Source organism: Carcharhinus amblyrhynchos, chromosome 12 (genome assembly GCF_965287045.1).
Source record: "Carcharhinus amblyrhynchos chromosome 12, sCarAmb.v2.hapA, whole genome shotgun sequence".
In the NCBI taxonomy this organism is placed as follows: Eukaryota; Metazoa; Chordata; class Chondrichthyes; order Carcharhiniformes; family Carcharhinidae; genus Carcharhinus; species Carcharhinus amblyrhynchos.
Window position 1 is genome coordinate 12,854,982 of NC_137335.1, and position 24,721 is coordinate 12,879,702.

The 24,721-nt window shown below is 39.7% G+C and overlaps 1 protein-coding gene across 2 annotated transcripts in view; it reads left to right on the plus strand.

Moving 5' to 3' along the window:
* Window positions 1-24,721, plus strand: part of ralgapa2 (Ral GTPase activating protein catalytic subunit alpha 2) — a 474,330-nt gene that overhangs the window by 220,268 nt on the left and 229,341 nt on the right. For both annotated transcript variants that reach the window (XM_080200068.1, XM_080200069.1), the window contains 7 exons: window positions 1,908-2,036; window positions 4,452-4,580; window positions 13,461-13,519; window positions 16,580-16,688; window positions 20,843-20,953; window positions 21,098-21,166; window positions 21,265-21,402. In XM_080200068.1, the coding sequence (XP_080056194.1) occupies window positions 1,908-2,036; window positions 4,452-4,580; window positions 13,461-13,519; window positions 16,580-16,688; window positions 20,843-20,953; window positions 21,098-21,166; window positions 21,265-21,402 (744 nt within the window). The remainder of the gene's footprint in view (window positions 1-1,907; window positions 2,037-4,451; window positions 4,581-13,460; window positions 13,520-16,579; window positions 16,689-20,842; window positions 20,954-21,097; window positions 21,167-21,264; window positions 21,403-24,721) is intronic.

A 24,721-nucleotide genomic window follows, 5' to 3' on the forward strand; every position in this document is an offset into this window, starting at 1 on the left:
TCACGTAGATGATTGGCATTGTGTGTCAGGAAAACTCATTTTGAATAATAGAAGCAGAAAACGTAGGGGAGATTAAAGCAAACCTAACTAAACACTATGTTCACGAGATTATAATAAACAGATGGTTAGACTCCACAGAAGACTATCTATCTCAAGAAATTGAATGGAGCTTGTATACAATAATTTGTTTGACTTTCTAAATTTATATGTGGTAATAACTTTACTCATCCAGTTATAAAATGATCAACTATGTATCTAGTGAAAACATTTTATATGTTTAAGCTGTTATACGTAGTTCTTAGTAATGCATCAGTTGGACTTCATGTATCGGTGCTGCTTTCTTTTCATTGGAAAAAATTGAGTTAGTGACAAGTATTGATTTTTAATGTTTCCTTGCATAACTGTTAAATGTGAGAAGGTTCTCAAACATGTCGGCTGAGTTTTGTTGGTCCTAAACTGACACTGATAGAAAAGGAAGTTGTTTTCAAAAAATTTCAAAGAATTTAATCTGGTGCAGTAGAGTAAAAATACACTTGTTTAAACCAGATAATGTGGTAACTTGCTGTACTGTGGTGGGGCATGAACAGTACAAGATTATAGCTTTCAAAGTGTTTCATGCCAAGCTTCTGCAAAATTAACAATAATTTACTGTAGGACACGTTGGTTTATCTTTATTCTTTGTATATTTCTTAAAGCTATATTATGAAACATCTTATTTAAAAAAAGCTTTTTGTAATGTTTAATCTCAGTGGCGTTGTTGATCATTGTGTGTTTGATAGTATTGATAATATATTTTGTAGATATAAATACTTAGAATTATAAACTACTTTAAAAAATGAGCATTTTTTTTCTAAAACTAATCTGTGTTATACATTGGGAAATGCACTGACCGTCACCTTTATAGAATTTGGGTCACTGATATCCATTTTTAAAAAGCAGCATATGTCAACAGAAATAAACTCCCATCTGTTCCTATGTTGTTTAATGCCAGAAATCCAACAACAATGGTTCAGGACAATACATAGCTGTGTTTGTAATTGCAGGTGTGATATAAAAATGACAAATTAATCTGACTCTTTATGATGCAGGTAGATCTTTTGTTTTGCCCTGCAGTCAGTTAGCATTTGTTTTGCAATTGTTTTATTAGGAGAATCCATTTGCTGTCTAAGAGAATGTATAGTTTTGAAATCTATAATTTAACCTACTTTAAAAATTAATTGTCAGAAGGTATGCAAATGCCAACTGTCAAAAGGAATGAAAAAAAGACACCTTTTGTGACTATTAACCGAAATCAAGAATAGAGGCTTTTGGAATTAATTTTGAGTAGTGGATTTTTGGATATTATAGTTTTACTAAATTCATACTAATTTGCCAAACTGAGCTTTTAGTCTCAATATTATCTTTTTAAAATGATAGAGTTCCGAAAAGTCAAAATCTTTATAATTACAAACATTTGTTAACTGTTGAACAGAAGTGTATTCCTCACCAGTATTTAAATTATTATTCAACAACAGTCTGAAGATACGCAGGTTAGGTTGATTGGCCATGCTAAATTAACCCTAGTGTCAGGGGAATTAGTAGGGTAAATAAGGTGGAGTTACAGGAATAGGGCCTGGTGGGAATGAAGAGGTCAGTATAGACTTGATGGTCCAAACAGCCTCCTTCTGTACTGATGGGATTCTATGATCAAAAACAGAACAATGCTGGAAAATCTCAGCAGGTCTGACAGCATCTTTGGAAAGAGAATAGAGCCAACGTTTTGAGTCTAGGTGAACCTTAGTCACATTACTGCTGCGCTTCAGAGTGCGTCTTAGATTTTTTTGAAAAAACAAAATACACATGACTTAATTGTTCGTCAGTCTGTTTTTGTAATAACTAATCCTGTTTTCTGCTTTGATTTAAACTAGGATGTGCTGAATGTGCTTACTAAGCATTGTTCACCTCGCTTTTTCCTACTTGGTTTACCTGGTTTCACAATGATGGTTGGGGATTTCATCACAGTTGCAACTCAAGTCCTCAACTCAGACATGCTGGATGTGAGTATGGCCATGCTGTCCACAGGGACCGAATAGCTGTTAGTAAGGTTTGGATTTCTCCACTCAAACAGGTGTTTGCTCATTAGTGCAATGTGAGACAGATTGCTCAGCGCAGATACCATGGCAGCAAATGTGTGAATTGGAGGGTGACAGTGTACTAGCATAAAGGTGTTTCATCAAAAGGCTAGAATAAGACCATATATACTCAGTAACATGAACTGCACTTACAGAAAAAACAAGTGATTTTTAAATCTTAGTGGCTGTAAATTTCTAAATATGAATATGCTTCAGATTATTATCCAAAATTTGTAGAATCATAGAATAATTACAGGACAGATTGAGGCTGTTTAACCTGTTATCTCCATGCTCTATCTGTGAGAATGCCTCAGCCAGTCATGCTTGCCCACCTTTTCCCCATAGCCCTGCAGTTTTCTTGTCAGATAATTATCCAATATTGATTTGAAAACCACGACTGTGAATAGCTTTCTGTGCTGTGACCATTTTATGATTTTATGTGGCACTTCATCAGGTGTCTTTTGGAAATTCATGTACACCATATCAGCTACTTAAACCAAATAAACCTTCCTTGTTGCCTCAACTAGAAACTCAATCAAGTTAGTTAAATACAATTTGCCTCAACAAATTCATGCTTCATAATTAATTCCCATTTGTCCAAGCATTGTTTGATTTTTGTCTTGGATTATTTCTCACAACAAAGGTTAAACTGTTTGTCCTATAGTTGCTAGGCTTATTCTTGCTTGCCTTTTTAAACAAGGGAATAATATTTCCAATTTGCCACCCTCTTGTATCACCCCTGCATCTAAGGAAGATTGGAAGATAATAGCCTGGTTTCCTGCAATCTCCACTCTATAATTTTTCATTTTCTGATGCCTCTTTATCAGTGTTTGGTCCCTACAATGTTTAAACTGCTTCCTTTTTCACTGGCTTGGGCAATATCTTCCGTCAAAGGCAGGTGCAAAATATTTGTTTTGTATCTGAGCCACGCTGTCTGCTTCTATAGAGAAATATCTTTTTCATCTATAATCAGCTCCTTTCCTCCTTCTATCACCTTCTACTATTTATTTATATATGTATACAAGAATTGAGATTCCCTTTATGTTAACTGCCAGTTTCTTCTCAAACTCTTTGTTTCTCTGATTTGCTTTTACAATTCCCCCTGAGCTACCTATGTTCAGTCTGGCACTCACTTTATTGACCTGACTTCTGTTATACACACCACTTTTCTGATTTGTCTTGTTCTTAGTCAATTTTGTCATCCAAGGAGCTCAGGCTTTGTTCATCCTACCTTTCCCCCTCATTCAAATGCACCTCAACTCTACCTGAACCATCTCTTCTTTAAAGGTAGTTTTTGTTCCAGTACAGTGAATAATAATTGAAGTCACTCATTATAACAATGATATACTTCTTATTCCTCTTTGTAATTTGCAAATTTATAACTTTATATCTTTTACCCTAGAATACACCAAGCAGTGTAATGATACTCATATTTTTTTCTTGGCTCTAACCTACATGCTCTGTAAATCTACTTTAGACCCTAATTTTTGTTTTTTTTTCTTCTTCTGATACTTCATAATGCTTGCTGTTTCTCACTGTTATGCTGTAAGCTACAGCTCTTATCTGTCTTTCCCAATTGTCTGTGCGTCTTGTTTTTCCTTTCTGATACCTGATTCCCATCCTCTGCCAAGTTAGTTTAAAACCTCCTTAAAAGCAATAACAAAATTGCAAGAGCATTGAACCCAGCTCTATTCAGGAGCAATCCCTGCGGCCTGTTCAGGTCCCATCTCTATCAGAACCTGGGAACGATGTCTCAAGGATCTAAAGCCATTCCTTCTGTACCATCTCCCCAGCCATGTATTCATCTGTTTATATCTTCCAATTGTATATTCACCGACCTGTGGCACTAGGAGCAATCTACAGATGACTACTTTTGAGATCCTGCTTGTTAGTTTCTTTCCTAGCTCCAGAAACACTGTCTACAGGACCTCATCATCATCACCACCACCACCATCCCATCCCCCTAAATATGTTGTCGGTCGTAATTTGGTCCACAACTATTGGCTATTTGTCCTCACTCATCAGACCGCTTTGCAGCTATTCTGAAAGCCTTGATCCTGGCAACAGTGATGGCAACATTCCATCCTGAATTCGCTTCTGTGACTGCAGAAATGCCTGTCTTTTCCCCCAATTATAGAATTCCCTGCATCTTGTTCTGAACACAGGCGACAGAGACATTTCAACTGGAGTGTGCAGCCAGAGCAAGTTTGCAGCACCACGGCTGGCTTAGTGGTACAGGGGATAAGAGTTGGGAAAACAATATGCATTCAGGGGCCTGTTTTGTGTTCCACCAAAGTATTCTGCCGTTTGTTTAAAAATATCTCCTTGTACATTGTATAGGCACCACGATATGAAGCACAAATTCTTCTTGGATCTCTGGTTTGTTTTCCTAATCTGTACCAACAGATGTCGCTGCTACAGCCTGTAACTGGTGCTACAGACATCATCACAGGGAATGAAGATATCAAGGTAATGCAGGTTAACTGACTGGAACAGAGAGAAAATTGCTGAGCCAAAAATTTTGACCACAATCTTAAGTGGTGTTGCAGACAGATTAATTTATGTTACTGGGACTAAATAGGCACGTGCTTGTGTTTAAATCTAGAATGATTTTTTCAACATTTAGAAATGTATTTTTATTAACTTTCTTTACAGCATTAGAAATTTATGTCAGTGGAGGAACAGCCTCCCAATTTTTACTAGAAAGCTGCAAAATAATTATGGGTCAAATACCTCATTGCTATGTCTACGTCCTTTGACAAAATTGATCATAGAATTCTCCTCCAGCACTACTTCTCCATTGGTCATAGCAAGAGAATCTCCTGCAATGGCTTCTATCCCTGCTCTTGCCCTCTTGTCTCCAGAATCCCCCAAGGAGTTATCTTTGCCCCGTTCCTGTTTCTAACCTACGTGCTTCCCCTCCAGAAACACTCCAATCCAACAGATTTGCTGACAACACCTAGCTCTACCACATTGTTGACCCTTCCACTGCTTCTGATTTGTCTCACTGCTTGTCTGATGTCCAGTAGACGCGCAGACATTTTTGCCAGCTAAATAGTGGGAAGACAAAAACCATATTCTTTGGCCACAAACTTCATTCCTAAGCACTGATTCCATCCCCTCTGCTGTGTCAGGCTGAACCAGGCTGTTTGCAACCTCGTGTCTGAATGGATCCTGAGCTGCGTTTTCAGCCCTTATCCTGTCTGTTACTAGCATTAACATTTGTTTCTCTGTCTCTGCAAAGCTCACGTGCTACTAAAACCCTCATCCATGTTCCCTCCAGATTTGAATATTGTCCAGCAATGCCTTCAATTTAAATTCTCATCCAGTGATTGAATCCTTCAGTGGCTTTGCCCCTTCTTACCTCTAACCTAATGTAAGGCCTAAAACCCTCTTCCAGTTCTAGCCTCTTGCACAAATTCAGTTTTCATCACTGATCCATTGGCAACTGCCAAGTCTCTAAGCTCTGGAATCCCCTTTAGGAGCACCTTTAAAATCTATCTTTCTGACCAGACTTTTGTCCAACTGCTCAACGATTTCCTTATGTGGCTTGGTGCCAAATTTTGTTTAATAATGCTCCTGTGAAGCACATTGTGATATTTTATTATATTAATGGTGCTCTATAAATGTTGGAGTAGAGATCGTGTTCTAAGGAGGGAACACATAATGGAGGAAAAGGTTAGCAGATTGGTGTTAGAAATTGGGGGGGCTACCACAGCATAGATGTTGGACCAGGCTTGAAAAAGAAGATTATGTTCCATATCTGCAACAGATAAGTGAGAATGAGAGACCAGAAGAGCAGCGCTGTGTGAGGAACAAAATCTCCTTGTAGAAATATCAAAGTTTTCATATCTATAATATAGGAACTCCATTGTAGATTTAATATCAAGATTTGTAAATTTCAGTGATTGACTTCCTATGTTCCCTTGTATGGCCCTCTGTTATGCACAACTTGTTTGTCGCACTGTGGTCCATTCCTGATTGTTGTGCAGCCTCGCACCTCTACATCTTAGAGGGAGTGATGTCCCCCTGCTCTGTTAAAACATTATTCATACAGTCAGTTTTACTGCACAAAAAAAGAGGCCCTTTGGACCGTCTCGTCTGGGCTGGACATCTATTGTAATCCCACTTTCCAGCACTTGGTCCGTAACCTTGTACAATATGGCAGTTCAAGTGCTCATCTAAATATTTCTTAAATGTTTTGACAATTTCTGGCTCTACCATTCTTTCAGACAGTAAGTTCTAGATTCCCATCAACCTCTGGTGAAAAAGGTTTTCCTCAAATTTCCTGTAAATATCCTGCCTCTTTCCTTAAATCTATGCCCCTTGATTTTTGACCTCTACTCAGGGGAAAAGTTACTTCCTATCTACCTTATCTATGTCCCTCATAATTTTGTTCACGTCAGTCATGTCCCCTTAGCCGTCTCTGCTCTAAGGAAAGCAACCCTAGACGAGCCAGTTTTTCTTAATAGCTGAAACACGAGCAGCATCCTGGTGAATCTTGTCTGCACCCTTTCCTGGCGCAATCATATCCTTTGTATAGTGTGGTGACCGGAACTGCATACAGTAATCAGCTGTGGTCTACTGAGTATTTTATACAGCTCCATGATAACCTCTCTGCTCTTGTATTCTGTGCCTCAGCTAATATCATATCTCATATGCCTTCTTAACCGCCTTATGTCCTGCTACTTCCAGTGATCTCTGGACACACACCCTAAAGTCCCTCTGGTCCTCTGTACTTCCTAGTGTCCTATCATTCATTGTGTGTTCCCTTGCCCTATTACTCCTCCCAAAATGTATCATCTGAATTAAATTCCATTTGCCACAGTTCTGCCTATCTGACCAGCCCGTCAAATCATCCTTTAATCTAAGGCTTTCTCCATTGCTATTAACCATACTAACAATTCTCATGTAATCTGTGAATTGACTGACCATACATCTCACATTCATGTCTAGGCCATTAATATACATTACAAACAGCAAGGGACCCAGCACCAATCCTTGTGGTACACCTCTGGACACAGGCTTCCAGTCACAAAAACAACCGTTAACCAACACCCTGTGCCTCCTGCCACAAAGCCAGTTTTAGGTCCAATTTACCAAATTGCCCTGGATCCCATGGGATCTTAATTTCTTGATCAGTCTTTGTCAAACGCCTTACTGAAGTTCATGTAGACTGCAACAATTCACTGCCGTCAGCTGCAAAACTAATCACCTCAATAAATTTCAGTCAAATCTGTTAGACCTGATCTCCCCTGACAAAGCTATGCTGATTGTCCTTGATTAATCATTGCCTCCCCCAATGGAGATTAATGCTGTCCCTCAGAATTTTTTCTAATAACTTCCCTACTGCTGATGTTATAGCTCAATAATTGGGCAGTAGGATTGAACTCCTTTGCGTAATCAGGATATTACAAGTTTAACATTTGTCTTGAACTTTCCCTCTGGTACATTCACTCTTATAAATGATCTCAACGTCTTATGTTCAATTGTGTGCCTGTAGTTCCAAGTGTCAATCTATGCGGGAGAAAATTTCAAGCATAACACTGGCCCTCTGATCTGAACTGGATATTAGGTGTGTTCCAAGTGCAATTACACTTCTCCAATCTTTTTGCAAGTGGGCTTTGAAATGCTCATTATGACTCCAAATATACGTTACCCTACAAAGATGGTGTTTAGTCAACAGTCCTTTCAGTTTTTTGTTACAGTAAATATCTTAAAATGTGAATTCTTGTGTCATCCTTTCAGCTATTATCTGGAAGTTTGAATTACTTGTTCTAAAAATTGTCAGTCTCTGTGGAGATCATAACCATGCAAAGACCCAGCTCAAAGGAAGTGAGACCTGTCTGGTGCAGGATTTACCAGAAAGAAACCTCTCAACACCAGCTTAAAGTCCAAGAGGTTTATTTGTAGCAACGCCACAAGCTTTCGGAACAGGCTGTCCCTTCGTCGGGTGGGTGGAAGTTCTGATCACAAACAGGGCACAAAGACACAAACTCAATTTACATGAATAATGATTGGAATGTGAGTCTTTACAGCTAATCAAGTCTTAAAGGTGCAGACGGTGTGAGTGGACAGAGCATTAAGCACAGGTTAAAAGGATGTGTATTGTTTCCAGACAGGAACATTAGTGAGATTTTGCAAGTCCAGACAAGTTGTGAGGGTTATAGGTAGTGTGACATGAACCCAAGATCCTGGCTGAGGCTGTCCTCAAGTGTGTGGAACTTGGCTATCAGTCTCTGCTCAGCGACTCTGCATTCTCATGTGTCGTGAAGGCCGCCTTGGAGAATGCTTACCTGAAGATCAGGGGCTGAATGCCTGTGACCGCTGAAATGTTCCCCAACAGGAGTAGAACAGTCTTGCCTGGTTATTGTCAAGCAGTGTTCATTCATCCATTGTCGTAGCGTCTGCATGGTCTCCCAAGCCTCGGGACATTCTTTCTTGCAGTGTATCAGTAGACAACGTTGGCTGAGTTGCAAAAGTATGTACCATGTACCTAGTGGATGGTGTTCTCATATGAGATGATGGCATCCGTGTCGATGATCTGCCACGTCTTAGAGGTTGCTGTGGCAGGGTTGTGTGGTGTCGTGGTCACTGTTCTCCTGAAGGCTGGGTAATTTGCTGCGGACAATAAACTATTTGAGGTTCTGTGGTTGTTTGGAGGCAAGAAGTGGAGATGGCTTTGGCGAGATGATCATCTTCACCAATGACTTGTTGAAGGCTCCGGAGAAGATATTGTAGCCCCTCTGCTCCAGGGAAGTATTGCATGACAAAGGGTACTCTGTCCACCATGTCCCGTGTTTGTCTTCTGAGGAGGTCAGAAGGCTGTGGTGCGTCAGAACTGTCGATTGATAAGTCGAGTGCCAAATCCTGTTCTTATGAGGGCATCTTTCAGCGTCTGTAGGTGTCTGTTGCGATCCTCCTCATCTGAGCAGATCCTGTATATACAGAGGGTTTGAATTCTTTAATGTGTTTAGGGTGGAAGCTGTAGAAGTGGAGCATCGTGAGGTTATCCATGGGCTTGCGGTACAGTGAGATGCTGAGGTGGCTGTTCTTGACGGAGATGCGTGTGTCTAAAAATGTAACCGATTCTAGAGAGTAGTCCATGGTGAGTCTGATGGTGGGATGGAACTTGTTGATGTCATCACATAGTTGTTTCAGTGATTGTACACATTCTTTTAACCTGTGCTTAATGCTCTCTCCACTCACATTGTCTATACCTTTAAGACTTGATTAGCTGTAAAGACTCACATTCCAATCATTATTCATGTAAATTGAGTTTGTGTCTGTGCCCTGTTTGTGATCAGAACTCCCACCCACCTGACGAAAGGAAAGCCTATTCCGAAAGCTTGTGGTGTTTGCTACAAATAAACCTGCTGGACTTTAAGCTGGTGTTATGAGACTTCTTTCTGTTTTCACCCAAGTCCAACGCTGGCATCTCCACAGCAGGATTTACTGGCAGAGAATCAGCTCTCTTAAAATATTGAGCCCCAACACCGCAGGAGAATTGAGCAGGTTGTTTCAGATATCAGTAGCCTCCTGGAACAACATCACCTTCCCCGGGGACCAGGTGGACACATACTGCCAGTACTTAGCAATGTAGTTAGCAATGAGGCTTCCGTTGGAGTTCTCTGCTCTCCTATCCTGCAAGAAGTGAAAACTGAATTTTCAAAATAAGAAAAGGCATCTATGGAGAGGATGTGAAGGGTTTTTCTCACTGGAACCAGCACTTGGCAAAATTCCCCAACGAGTTTGAGAGTAAGTGGTTGGAGATGCCTCCTATACTTATGGTCCAGAGTTCTTCAATCTCATATGCCCTGCTCCTGCTGCCAACGAGAATGGATAATTTAGCGCTCTGCCAAGTCTCAACTTTCAGCAGCGGGACCAGAGAATCCCCAGCTGCAGGTGAAATCAGTGAATTTCATTGAAGGCCGTCCCACACAAGTAGCATGTCCCCCTGGAAGCCCCCACATTGTAAAACTACCATATATCCAACATCAGCTGGTTCTCCCAATATCAATAAAGCTTTTTTCCCTTGAAGACAGATTCAGTGATTTTTAGGTTACCCTCACCTCGAGGCTGAGCTTCCACTGAAAATAAAGTTCATGCTCCATTTATCTTCACCACTGCTCAAGATTCCTCTCTTAGCATAGCTAAATTGTAAATAAAAGTTTCAATATCAGTGCCAGATATTGCATTGGATGGCATTATGCATAAAGTTCAATTGATCCAGCCCTCCCAGTCTTTCACTAGTTCTGGTTCCCTTTCTCAAGCTAACTGCCCTTACTTCCTACTTCCACTTCGTCCCAGTGCAAGGTCCTCTCCTCTCAGCTCCACCGTACTCACATTGTGATCTGACCTCATCAAGGAGAGGAAGAGGATGGGAGAGAGGGAGAGGAGGAGGAGGGAGGAGGAAGGGGGGCAAAGGAGGGGGAAGGGGGTGGAAGAGGAGGAAGGGGGACGAAGAAAGGAGGAGGAGGGGGAGGAAGGGGCAAAGGAGGAAGAAGGGGGCGGAGGAGGAGGAAGGGGGATGGAGAAAGAGGGCATTGGAGAGGGAGAGGGAGGAAGGGACAAAGGAGGAAGGGGGATGGAGGAGGAGGCGGCAGAGGAGGGAGAGGGGTGGAGTTTGTTTTTTAGTTTGGATGTATCTAGTGCTTTGTTTGTTTGCTTTAGACTGGTTTATGAGGAAAGTTCATCCAATTTGACAATCAGTACAAATTGAAGAGGGATTAGTAGTGTGTAAGGAGCTCTGTAATTATCTCTCAGCAATGATGAGTTTTTTTTCCACTGTTATCTATGATTGCCCATGACAACATTTTCCATTTAACCATTGGTAAAGATGGAATAAAATAGTGTTAAGATATTTTCCATTACAATTTGTCAGTTTTAGCTCCTATTTTTAGAAATTCATTTTTTATTCCAACGATTAATTTGTCTTGAATATTTTTGTGTTTTAGTAATGAATCTCAATGTACATTTTATTCTGCATGCAGTATAGCAGCAATTTAGTTTGATTCAATAACCTCGCCTTTGTAAGGAAAAAATAAAGACAAACACATGAATGGACAATACCTAGTAACTACTAGAAATGAATATTTGCTTGTTTCTGTCTTTAGAAAAGTCATTTGCACAAGCCAAATGGCTCAACATTTTTTAATTCATATGATGTGGTCATTGCTGGCAACACCAGCATTTATTGCCTTTGAGAAGGTGTTTGTGAGCCACTCTTTCGAATAGCTTCAGTCCACGGTGTTGTTTGAGTTCCAGGATTTTGCCCCAGTGACAACAAAGAAATAGCAGTGCATTTTTTTTAGGTTGGGGTGGTGTGTGACTTGGAAGAGAGGTGATGGAATTACCATGCACTCTGTCCCTGTAGGTGCTGAAGGTCTCCGATGTGGAGGTGTCTCAGAAGAAGCCTTGGCAGGCTGCTGTTGTCCATCTTGTCAACGTCATATTTATCAACTTCTTTTTGTACAGCTCCCTTTAATGTCATGTTCCACGATCTTTCATAGATGAAATATCAAACAATATTTGACATTGATTTATTTTAATAGAAATATTTCTATCTCGCTGTGACAGCTTTAGTAGTTGGAACCTAAAAGTGAAAAATGAAGCCTTTAAGCACTGTCACTACCTGCTACCTTTGTGAATATTCTAACCACCTCCTGATGAGGTATACTTGGTAGGAGGCAAATGACATGGTTTATTTGACTGTGGCCCCCTGATTAAGAATTGGTGCTTAAGTATCAGGACCTAGACCTTTTCCAGCTGTGAGAAAGTGCAGCTCTTCATAAAGAATAAATTGAATAATTCTTACCAATGTGCATTCAGTTTCTGACTGGCTTCAGCCAGAAACTGATTTCAGTGCAACTGTTAAGGGTACAAGTATGTCGCCAAGATGCAGCATATTGGTGATGAAGCTCTGAATTGAAGAGGAATCCTTGGGTGACTTCTGAGGTGAAGATGTAGGGGTGGGAAATGAAGATGTTGCTAGAGATACCCTTGGTTGTAGTGAGGAAAAAGTAATAGAGGAAACAAGTAGATCAATCCTAGTAAACATAAAGTATAGGAGAGACACTGGAAGAGGATGCAGTCAATTATGTCAAAGGTTTCTAGAAAGGGGTAAGTTCTTGGTTTCTACCCTGACTGGAGTTGACATTCTGGTTAGTGAGAGAGGAAATGTTAAATTTAAAGACTCATCAACAAAGCTTAAGTAAGAGTTATGATGTGAATGTTGGAAGGAGACCATTCATGTTAAGCTGAGGTGAAACTACAATCAAAGCTGATTTTCAGGTTATTCTCTTCCTTGCTGTATGTTTATATGCTTCAATTCTGCTTTACCAGGCTAGATATTAGTGCAAGGAAAGCAATATAACTTGATGCCAATGACTGGTACTGCTGAAGATAGATTCAGCTGCCACTTGCAGTAACTCACAGGCACATCATTCTGAAATATACATCTTGGGACGATGTCGAGCCTTGAACATAAGAAAACAGATTGAATTCTCATTTATATACAGTGATTCAGTCTGCTGAAGCTGTTGTGTTTTTATTATGTGTAATGTTTTTATGAGTTTTATATTGGTGTAGGCAGGTGGTAAGCAGTGTTTGGTTACTGACATTTTAATTTGAAAAACTATTTACCCGTCAGCATTTGTCTGTCCTGGATGTTACTCAGAAGAAGAAAGCTGCCACAGTTTCTTCACTTTCTGAATTCTCTTAATATTTTTATTTTGGTTTAAAATGTTACATTGATCCTCAGAGGATTCCTATTAACTTCATACTACAGAGGTTTATGAAAAAATGAGGGAAATAACTGTTGGGAATGGAACTTACAACAGAAATATAATTTTCATCATAGGATTTGAATCAAGTTAGTGGTCATTAGTGCACTTTGCAGTTTTAAGTGATATGATCTGTCAAATAATTGCCTTTGGTCATGTGCTTTCATGAAAGCATCTGTTCTTATGGCCATTTGACTGCTCAATGTCAATTGCTTCCTTCAAAGCACTTTTTGTTTTAATTGACATTTTTGAGTCCAATACTCTTATGTAATTACCTTTTGGCAAGAATATCAACTGCTGATATCTGCAAAAGGACCAGTTCCTCAATATGCTAAATTCCTATTTCCAAAGCATTTGTTTCTAATTTTAAAGATGCATTTTTAAGTTTTATTTTGGCTTTGTAAATTTTTAAAAAGAGGCTTCATGTATTCTTTGATATTGTCAAAATGTACTGACTAACCTTCAAATTGAGTTTTAAATACAATATTGTTGTCCCTGTATATCATAGTAAAAATAAGTTGGAAGAGTTGTGCTAAAATATTTGCTACCTTCTGATCTATTTTAGGATTATTTGATAAACATTCTGATGAAAAATGCAAGGAATGAGACCTGTGAGACTGCACGGTAAGTATAATCATTTTAATTTTGAGTTCCTTAAATGTTGTGCTTAGTGAGAAATATGGAATATTTGTTTCACTGAGGTTTAAGGTGAGTCTTAGACTGGTTCTTGTTAAAGAACTTGTTACAGTCTTATCTAGATCAGAAATCAACAGGACTAATTGTAAAACTGTCTCAGAATTTTCAATTTGACCCAATTGCAGTCTTTTTGTTTCAGTAAATTAAGATGGGATTTAGCAGTTTTTTTCTAATAGAAAATACTGTGAAGCCGCAGAGAAGGTTATCATGATATTGCTTGAACTACATATGCAGAATTTCACAGAAAACATCTTAATACATTCACATAATACAGAATCAGAGAACTGTACAGCATAAGAACATAAGAAATAGGAGCAGGAGTAGGCCATCTAGCCCTTCGAGCCTGCCCCGCCATTCAATAAGATCATGGCTGATCTGAAGTGGATCAGTTCCACTTTCCTGCTTTCTCCCCATAACCCTTAATTCCCTTGTCTATCAGATATCTATTTACCCATGACTTAAATATATTCAGCAAGGTAGCCTCCACTACTTCAATGGGCAGAGAATTCCAGAGATTCACCACCCTTTGAGCGAAGAAGTTCCTCCTCAACTCTGTTCTAAACTGCCACCACCACCACCACAACCCCCTCATTTTGAGGCTGTGCCCTCTAGTTCTGCTATCCTTTCTAAGCAGGAAGAATCTCCCTATCTCTACCCTATCTAGCCCCTTCATTATCTTGTAAGTCTCTCTAAGATTCCCCCCTCAGCCTTCTAAACTCTAACGAGTACAGACCCAGTCCAATCAATCTCTCTTCATAAGCTAACCCCCTCATCTCCGGTATCAGCCTGGTGAACCTTCTCTGTACTCCCTCCAAGGCGCCATTATATCCTTTCACAAATGCGGGGACCAAAACTGCACACAGTACTCCAGTTGCGGCCTCACCAGTGCCCTGTGCAGTTGCAGCAAAACCTCCCTACTTTTATATTCTATCCCCCTCGCTATAAAGGCCAACATTCCATTCGCCTTCCTGATCACCTGCTGCACCTGCAGACTGGGTTTTTGCGATTTGTGCACAAGGACCCCCGGGTCCCTCTGCACTGTAGCATGCTGCAGTTTTTTGCCCTTTAAATAGTAATCCCTCCTCCTGTTATTTCTACCAAACTGGATAACCTCATGTTTGCTAAAGTTATACTCCATCTGCCAGATCCTCGCCCACTCACTCAGCCTATCCAGATCTTTCTGCGCCTTCCACGCAATTCGCTTTTCCACTCATCTTCGTGTCATCAGCAAATTTTGTTACCCTACACTCAGCCCCCTCCTCCAGATCATCTATGTAAATGGTAAACAGTTGAGGCCCCAGCACCAATCCCTGCGGCACTCCACTAGTCACCAATTGCCAACCAGAAAAGCACCCATTGATTCCAACTCTCTGCTTCCTATTAGACAACCAATCCTCAATCCACGGTAACACCTTACCCCCAACTCCATGCACCCAACCTTTTGCAGCAATGTTTTGTGAGGCACCTTATCAAACGCCTTCTGGAAATCTAAAAACACCACATCCACTGGTTCCCCTCTGTCTACCGCACTAGTCACATCCTCATAGAAACCCAATAAATTCGTTAAACACGACTTCCCCTTCATGAATCCGTGCTGCGTCTGCTTGATCAAACCGTTCTTTTCTAGGTATCTTGCTATTTCTTCTTTGATGGATTCTAGCATTTTTCCAACTACGGATGTTAAGCTAACTGGCCTATAATTTCCTGCCTTTTGTCTGCTACCTTTTTTAAACAGCGGCGTAACATTAGCCGCTTTCCAATCTTCTGGCGCTTCCTCAGAGTCCAGTGAATTTTGATATATAATTACTAAGTTACAATTACTAAATTACTAACTACTTAATTATTTTACCTTGTAATATAATTACAAGGAGACCACTCAGTCCGTTGTGTCTGCTGGCTTTCTGTAGGAGCAATTCATCTATGCTCACTCCCACCACCTCCCAGTAGCCTGCACATTCTTCCTTTTTAGACAATAATCCAATTCGCTCATCAATGCCTTGACTGAATCTGCCTCCACCACAGTCTGAGGCAGTTCATTCTTGATTCTGATGACTCGAAATGAAAAGGTTTTCCCCTCATGTTGCCATTGCTCCTTTCACTAATTACCTTAAATCTGTATCCTTTGGTTTTCAATCCTTCCATCAGTGGAAGCAGTTCCTCCCTTTTCCACTCTCTCCAGACCCATCATGATTTTAGGGAACCTTTATCAAATCTCTTTTCCATCTTCTGTTCTCTAAGAAATGCAACCCCAACTTCTCCAATCTGCCAACGTAAATGAAGTTTCTCATCCCTGGAACCTTTCTTGTGAATCTATTCTGCACCCTTTCTAGCGTTTTCACATCCTTCCCAAAATGTATTGTCGAGAACTGGACGAATACACAAGCTGAGGCAGGTATAGGTAAATGCATTGGCCTTGTATATTCACTTATCACGATTTAAAAGTCAAGGAAGTAAATGATCAAAACAAACCCACTCTTGCACTACTTTTTGTCTCACTGTTACCAATAAATGCACAGTAAAATTAAAATGTGTTTGTATTAATGATGCAAATATGAGAATTGAGATCACATGTCCAAGAATAGTCCATTGCATTTAAATAAAAAAAATTAACCATATTTGGATTCTCAATTAGCCACATGTGGCTTGTGCCTAACATATTGAATGGTATTGCGTTAGTATTGTTTCCATGTGGAACAGTGTCAAAGCATTCATTGAGATCAAATTGGTGTGGGGTAGGCTCAATTGCCTCACTCCGTTGAGTTGCTGGTTTTAGTAGCGGTGATATGGAGAAGATCGAGCAAAGGTCTGGGACTTTGTTATGCAAGAGGAAAATTTGTCACCAGATGCAGCTTCTCACAGCTGAGTCTGCCTGCTCATTAATTTGGTGAGTGGCCTAAGAGGAACAAGGAGAAGAGGGAAAAAAGTGAAGGTATTGCAAAAGAAAACATTGAAGCTCATCTGACCAAAATTTTATTGTTTTTGATTTAGATGTATAGCAATGTGTAGCCTTGGAATCTGGATTAGTGAGGAGCTGGTACAGTCTACAAACCATGCACAGGTTCAGGACGCACTGAACGTATTAGGTGTGACACTGAAGGTAATTATGAATGCTACTGGGTGACGTAATCATTTTAAAAGTTTGCTTACAGGAATGAGCAAATGGAACTAAAACAAACTACATCCCTCTTTGTTGCCAGTGTATGATGTTTTGTAAATGAGATTTAAATTCAATTTTACTGCAGAAAAGCAAGTCTATGGGGGGAATGAAATTATTGTGAATCAATATCTGTGATAACTAACCCCAAATATTTTTCTGTCCCTGTAAAAGAAATGTAGTTATGTTGTATAGCTGTGTAAGTATATTTGATCATTTTTTGATACATGAAGAAATTGCTTCACAATAAAAATATGAATATTTTAGGCAAGTAAGCCTATCTCTGATTGAGTTCAGGCAAAAGGAATCTGGAATTTGGGCAACTAGCACTGGATCTTGCTGCAGGACACTTGTGCCTATTTTTTGTTCTCACTCATTTTGAGCAGAACCCTAATTAAGTAAGTCGGGAGCCAGGGATCTCCTTTTGCCAATGTTCAGCAGACAACAGAAGGATGAGGTCTGAAGCAGTCCGTATCAGTATGCACAAGACTTGATAACATTCAGACTTGGACTGATAAGTGGCAGTTAAGGTTTGCACTACGCAAGTGGACTTCAGTGGTTCAAGAAGACGGCCCACCACCACCTTAAGGGCAATGAGGGATGGGAAATAAATGTTGGCCTGGCCAGCGACACTCGCATCCAATAAATGAATAAAAAAAAGAAAATGTAAAATAAGAGAATGAACTATCAAAAACCAAACACTGAAGAAGAGCTGAATAAACCTAAAGAATGGAAATTTTAAAAAACTCAATCGTAACTGCGTGTGTAAGGTATAGAGAGAGATCCCAGAATATAATACTTTATGTGAGACAGTAGATATCTCAACCCATCTCGTGAAGGATTGTTGACCAATTCTGACCTACAACGTATGAACCATTGTTCTTTAAGTCTGAGAGTTTATTCAGTATCATAAAGAAGTCCAAAGTTAATATTTAACAATGACAATTGATGTACAATGGGATTTTTCTCTGACAGTTCCTGCTCCTGACTTCTCTGGGTCACAGTCTTCTCTCTTTTTTTCTGATGATGGGATGTTTTCTTTAATGTGCCAACAATATCTTGCATCTTCTTTCTTTCATCCCCATCAGTGGCCCCTTGCCAATAGCATATTGGGAGATTATTTGCCCTGGCCAATATGAGTCAATCAAGTTTAAGGACCCTTTATGCCCCATCACGTAGGCAGCTACAAATGCTTCCCTTTTTTTCCAGAAGTTTGGAGATTTAGAGTTCTGTTAACTTTTGCAGTTCTGCAGTTTCACATTCGTCTCATATTTGCTTTCTGCAATCAAATGCCGAATCTGATTTTAGTCTGGTTCCAGGTCTTATCTCCCCTATTGATCTTAGACAAAAGTTCTAACTCAGAATAGGTTTGAAAAACTGTTTCATAATGAAGAAAGCATTAACGCAAACAGACTTTAAAATATTAATGCGCATAATTTCAGATTATTTCTTTTTAAAATTTACTTGTTCATGAGATGTGGGCATCATTGGCTCGGTCAGCAGTTGTTGCCCATCCCTAATTGCCCTTGAGCATGTGGTGATGAACCGCCATCTTGAACTACTGTAGTATGTGGTGAAGATACACCTACAGTGCCTTGAGGAAGGGAGTTCCAGGATTTTCATTCAGTGACAGTAAAGGAACAGCAATATAGTCCCAAGTCAGGACAGTGTGTGGCTTTGAGGGGAGCTTGCAATTGATTCCCATGCATCTGCTGCCCTTTTCCTTTTAGGTGGTATCAGTCACAAATTTGGAAGGTGCTGTCAGAGGAGGCTTGGCAAGTTACTGAAGTGCATCTTGTATAGTATATGTACTACTGCCACTATACGTCGGCAATGGAAGGGCCATACGAGACAAACAATCATAACTATCTCTCAGCTAATTGTTACAGCACCTGGGGTTTTTCGGGGGTCCAATATCTTCAGTTGCTTTGTCAATGACCTTCCCTCTGTTCAAAGACCAGAGCTGTCTCTGTTTGCTGATCAGCTCCACTTGCAATTGTCAAACAATGAAGCAATGTATGCCCACATGAAGCAGGGTCTGGACTGCACCTCAATTTTGGCTGATGAATTTGAAGTTACATTTGTGTTGCACAATTGCTGGGCAAAGACCACTTGCAGCAAGTAAGGGTCTATCATCCGTGACATAAACATTGCCAGGTTCTCGACCATCAACATCCTGGGGTCATCACTGATCAGAAACTGAACTGGATCAGCTCATGCAAATACTGTGGCTCTGAGTGCAGCTCAGAAACCAGGTATTCTGTGGTGAATGGCTTACTTCCTGGCACCCAAAGTATTTCCATCATCAATAAAGTACAAGTCACGAGTATGAAGGAATATTTCATCTTTCCTGAATGTTGCAGCAACAACAACATTTGGAAGCACAACACCATCCAGGACATAACTTTAAACCAGGGTTGGCATCCACTTACCATCTAAAACTTCCATTCCTTCCACCTCCAGCATACTTTGGCTAACGTATACAAGATGCACTGCAGTAAGTCAGAAGACTTTTCATACTTTTCATAACTCCTAAATGCACATCTTCTCCACCTCATCCTCTACTAAGTTGATGGACAAGGGCAGTAGGTTTGTGGGAGCATCTTCAGATCCACATTCCTCTTCAAGTCACACATCCCAACTTGAACATTGCTTGCCATTACTTCACTGGATAACTCCCTTAATTTTCAGATACATACAGTTTTATCTTCTTTTGGAGTAGAGAAGAACTGTTAATGAGCCAAATTTGGTTCCAGCTAATTAATACTGGAAACGTAAAGAGTTTATTTTAATTTTTTTGTGTGTATGGATTTGAACATGGTGAGTGCAATTAGAAACAGTTCCGGGGTGTGTACCTTATCAAAATAGATGCTTTTTTCAGTTTTGTAATAAAATGTAATGTTTCAAAAAGTTCTGTAAGAATGTAAAAAATTGAAGCAGGTGCAAAGCATACAATCCCTTGAACTTGCTCTGCCTTTTATTAGGATCGGGCTGATCATTGACCTCAGGTCCAATCTTCCACCCAATCTACATATCCAAAACTAAGTTCAATTAGTGCATATTTCTTGAGGCTCCTGAAGAGTGTCACAAGACTGACATTCTTAGTGTACATGATCTTCAACCCTTCTAAAGTGTGGTACATCAAGAAATGAAGTAACCGATTATATAACTGTTATTTTTATGCATTTGCAAAATATAAAAGCTGAATTCATAAAACAAAATTTGCTTTGATATGATTTTAATTTTTGTGTTGCCTAAGAGAATGTGAATTTCTGCGTTCTAACCATTAAGCTTCACTATATTTGTTAACATTTATATAAAGGTGATGCTGAATTTGATTGTTATGAAGGTGCAACTTCTAATTAGCCTCCTTGAGCTAGTGGCTGTTTAGACAGCCATTTGCAAGCCTGCAGATCTCACATTATTACAGTTGAAAATTGGATCCTCTTCATAAATGGGGTCATTACTTAACCTACTGATGTACAGAGGAAGAATTCTTTCATTGTGAAGTGTACACTCTTTGCTTTGCACTCAGATGTTCTGAGAAGCCGACAATATGTAAGAATCAATACTTGAAGACGGGCACAGAAGCATAGCAGCTCTTGATGCTTGAATATTGCCTGTATATAATGGCTACCTGTGGTGACCTCAGCATCAGTAATGACAAATGTTAAACACTGATTATTTGCAAAGCCATTTCCTTTCTGAGATTATTCATCTCGTTGATGTATGCTCGCTCCTTCTTGAGCAAGGTTATGTGAAGTTATAGATCTGATAAATTTTCCAGTGTGCTTTCAGTTAGTCTGCAAAGGAAGTATTCTTTTTATATGTTTTTATTCCTTCATAGAGCCGAAGGGCCAGGTTCCATGCTGTAAACCTCTATGACTCTATGGCATTGTGCAATTAGTCTTGTTTTTTAGTGTTCTTTAGTTACTGATGTACCTCTCAAGCAAACTCACCCTTATTTAACTCTGAAGCTCATTTCCTTTCTCTCCACCCCCCCGTGGCCATCTCAAGGTTACATTGTGGTGATTGTTGACTACTTGTTAAAATATAGTCGTGGTACATATTTTCACTGGTTTATGGTTTGTCTCTAGTTTTCAAACAAAGTGGTTGCTGAAGTGGCTTGTGACATGCTAAAGCTGTTGGTTACACATATGGAAAGGCTTAAGAAGTATGAATCCCAGCTCCCCAAGAAAGTTGCTGAGGTAAGTCAATTTCCTTTCATGGTTGTTTGAGGATACAGAAATCATGCTATCTTTCTGTGTTAATTAGATTGAGGGAAATATGAATTAAACCTGCATATGATGTGTGTGCTCTAATAAAACCGAATATTTACTTTTTAAATTCAGATCCTTGTTGCCACTATTGCATTTCTTCTGCCAAGTGCAGAACATTCATCTGTGGATGCTGATAAACGGGTGAGCATGAGGTTGTATGTTACTAGTTTTCAGTTGCATGGTAACAGTTCAGAGTGAAACTAATGCATAGCACTGCATTATATTTTCTTCCTTTTTAGTTAATAGTATCTCTGTTGCTCTGCCTTTTGGATTGGTGCATGGCAATGTCTGTGGATGCCCTGTTGGAACCTATTAGTGCAACTTTGATGGAAGATCAAATGGCACGTAAAGCACCTTTGCTAGACTATATCTACAGGGTATGTATATCTTTACTGTCGAATTGAAATAAATAGCAAAAGTGAGAGATGATTGAATAATGACAAAATACACAGGTTGCTAATGAACTCCTAAAATAATAAATCCCCCTCCCCACAACAAATTACAATCATGACTTGATCACATGCATCATCTTCCTGGTTTGTTTCAGGTATAAATATTGATACTTTGCAAAAATGTAAAAAAGTGAGTGTAATTACAGCTGATCTGTCTGAACAGGAGCAATGTTTGACCTTCTTAATTGTCTTAAACCTGTTGCATTTGGTAATATCTGCAGCACCCAGCCAGAGCTTAAAATTTCCCAAGTTGTTTATCAATCACTTTGCCATTTCATAAACTCCAGCATGGTCCTTTTTTAATATTTTAAAAAGTGACGTACCATACATTGAAGATTCATTGTTGGGGCACAGAGCTCAGCACATGCAGTTGAGTATTCCCAATGAAGAGTAAAATTTGGGTGGTGGCAGTTGCAAAATTAGTCTCTATCGCAGCAACAGCGATGATTGAAATCTGAAATGCAAGCAGAGTGGATCATAATGCACAAGATCGACTTGGTCAAATCATAGATGCTCATTGCAGGCATGGCCAATACTTTCAGTGTTAAAATGCCTGGTATGAACTCTGTTTTCTTGTACTTAGCTTTAGCATTTGTAAATTAGCATTGAAATAGGGATAATTGCAATCCTTATGGCAGAGTTAGTCTAATGACTGTTAAAATAGCTCCACAACAAACAAAAGCAGTTTTGAAATGCACCATATTCAAGGGCTTAATGCTGACAGTAATCTTTCTGTCATTAGATCTAAGGTTAGAATGTAGACCAGCCAGGGAAGATTTATCCTAAAGCTAAAGTGAGCTGAAGACAACCTTGGTTCGCAGAGAAACTCCCTCTGATGTGGAACTCCAAGTAATTAATAATAATAGTGCACAGGGATAAGAAATGTGGGAGGTAGAAGTTCTGCACAACATCAGGATGTCTTGAACTTGATATGCAGCATTGATGCTGCTATGGATGGCTTGCGTGTGACATTTTCAGTGTAAGCAATATTTGTATCCTTGTCTTCAAAACTGCTTCAATGTACTCCTTTTGCTACCATTTTCATATCCAACACGGATAACACAGTTATCCATGCAAATGTAAACTAATTGGATGCTTTAAATCCTGTGTAAGTCAGAAAATAGTCCTGGTAAAAGGTTGCTATTTGTTTTTCTGGCTTTGTCTTGTGAACCCATGTGTGCTCCATCATGCAGCATAATGAATTAATACATCAAACTACCACAGTTCAATTGGGTTTATTATGCATCTGTGGGTTTCAAAAGTACATATCTTAGCAAGAAGAGAATGTTGACCCGAGGAACAGCACATTACGAAGGATATCTCAATACTAGTACTGTTTCCTGTTGCAGTTCATTATGGCGGGGTGGGGACTGTAAATTGGATAGGGTGTAAGATGGATGCTGGGATCACAAGGTGCTTGTGGCAGCCCAGATTGCTGAAGTCCAATGTAAAACTGCTACCATCATGACTGCAGATTGCAGTGTATGAATGGCTTGCAGGGTATCACAACAATACAGCAATCTGTTCTGCAGCAAATTACTTGTATCGATGAAGCACACAAGGATGATTTCTTTATAGTCTGGGCAGAAAGGGAATGTCTAGCTTGCCACCTTCAGCCCTCACCTTCCTGCTGCTCCTCAGCTGTTCGCTGTATAACAAGGCCGATTGTCTCATGATGATGCAGCATGCAGCAGACCATCACAAATCTTCTTGCCCGCTCTACTGAGTTCTGCAGGGCTCCTCCAGAGCTCTGCAGGTAAAGGAAACAATGTTTCAACATGATAATCGTATATTTTATTACTTTTAATATGGCAGCATGATTTCCATTGCACATGTGTGCAGGTAGTTTGTGTTTTGTATTTTGAGCTATGTTGTTAACAGATAGTCGTTGTTGCCTCGTAGTCATCCTTTAGTTTGCCATTGTGGCTCAAAGGCAGCTGATACAATAAACCTCCGAATGCCACGTATGTGAATACGGGACATCGATCTTCATGTTACACTGCCTGTGGTCGCAAATCAGCTGGACAGGTGAGGGAGTCGACTCCCTTTCAATTCAGATATATGGCAGAGTTAGCACACTGCTGGCAAAGTGACTTGCATGTAGTTGTTGGCACTCTGCACCATGGGAGAGCCTGCAATCCTAGTTAAGTCAAGTGTTTTCTCTACTTGTCTCTGACAAGAAAGGAACGCTCTGTCCTTTATGCAATGAAGTGCAAGCCTGGATGGAGCTACATGCATAAAGTTCATGACTGTGGTTATCTTTACGGTACTGGCCTATTTACATGGACGTTCATGGTGTGCTCACTGCTGCCAATTTGACACCTGATACAATTTGCCACTTGTTCACAAAAATCTTTCCTGTCTCTATTAGGTTTGTCTTCACCTGCTTTTAGTTTGTTCCTTCTTTCTCCCAATCCAGTCTTTGAAAAGGCTGACAGGTATATCAACACTAACTTGAACTTGGTTTAATCAAGAGCTTTTGCCTCTTGATGTAGCCACTTACTATTGAGATTGTCTCAGCAGTTTGTTTGTGTCACAAGCATAACTAGTTTCCTTAAATTATTGGAATGTCGAGATGCAATATATAGTGTGGTCCCACTAGCACAAGACTGCATAACTAGCTCCAGAACACACTTTTTCTCACCTGTTGGTGTGTGAATTCCCAAACAGTGGTCAGTTTAAATAGAGCATAAATAATAAGGAGAATCGTAATAAACATGCAATGGTGAGGAACATGTATCATTCAAAAATACAAAATTCAAGAACAATCATTGTACTTTCAGAAGCATTATTAATTCCTGCCAATTGTGATAGAATCACAAGCATTGAAATATCACTGCCAAAACACAAGACAGTTTAAAAAATACCTTTTATTTTGAAAAGTAATGAGGCAGAGTAATACTCTTACTGGCATTGCCATTTCTAATATGTTGGGCTGCAACTATTCATTGCCACTTAGCTTCTCACAACACACCAGTTGATTTGGAGGGAGATATGCTAAACGACAGATGGTGAAATTTGAATTCAATAAAAGCATGGAATTAAGAAGTGTAATGACCACAAAACCATTTTCAATTGTTGCTTAAAAACCCATCTGGTTCACTAATGTCCTTTAGGCAAGGAAATCTAATGTCCTCACCTGGTTTGGCCTACATGTGACTCCATATCCATAGCAATGTGGTTGATTTTTAAATGCCCTCTGAAGTGGCCCAGAACACCACTCAGTTCAAGGGCAGTTAGGGAT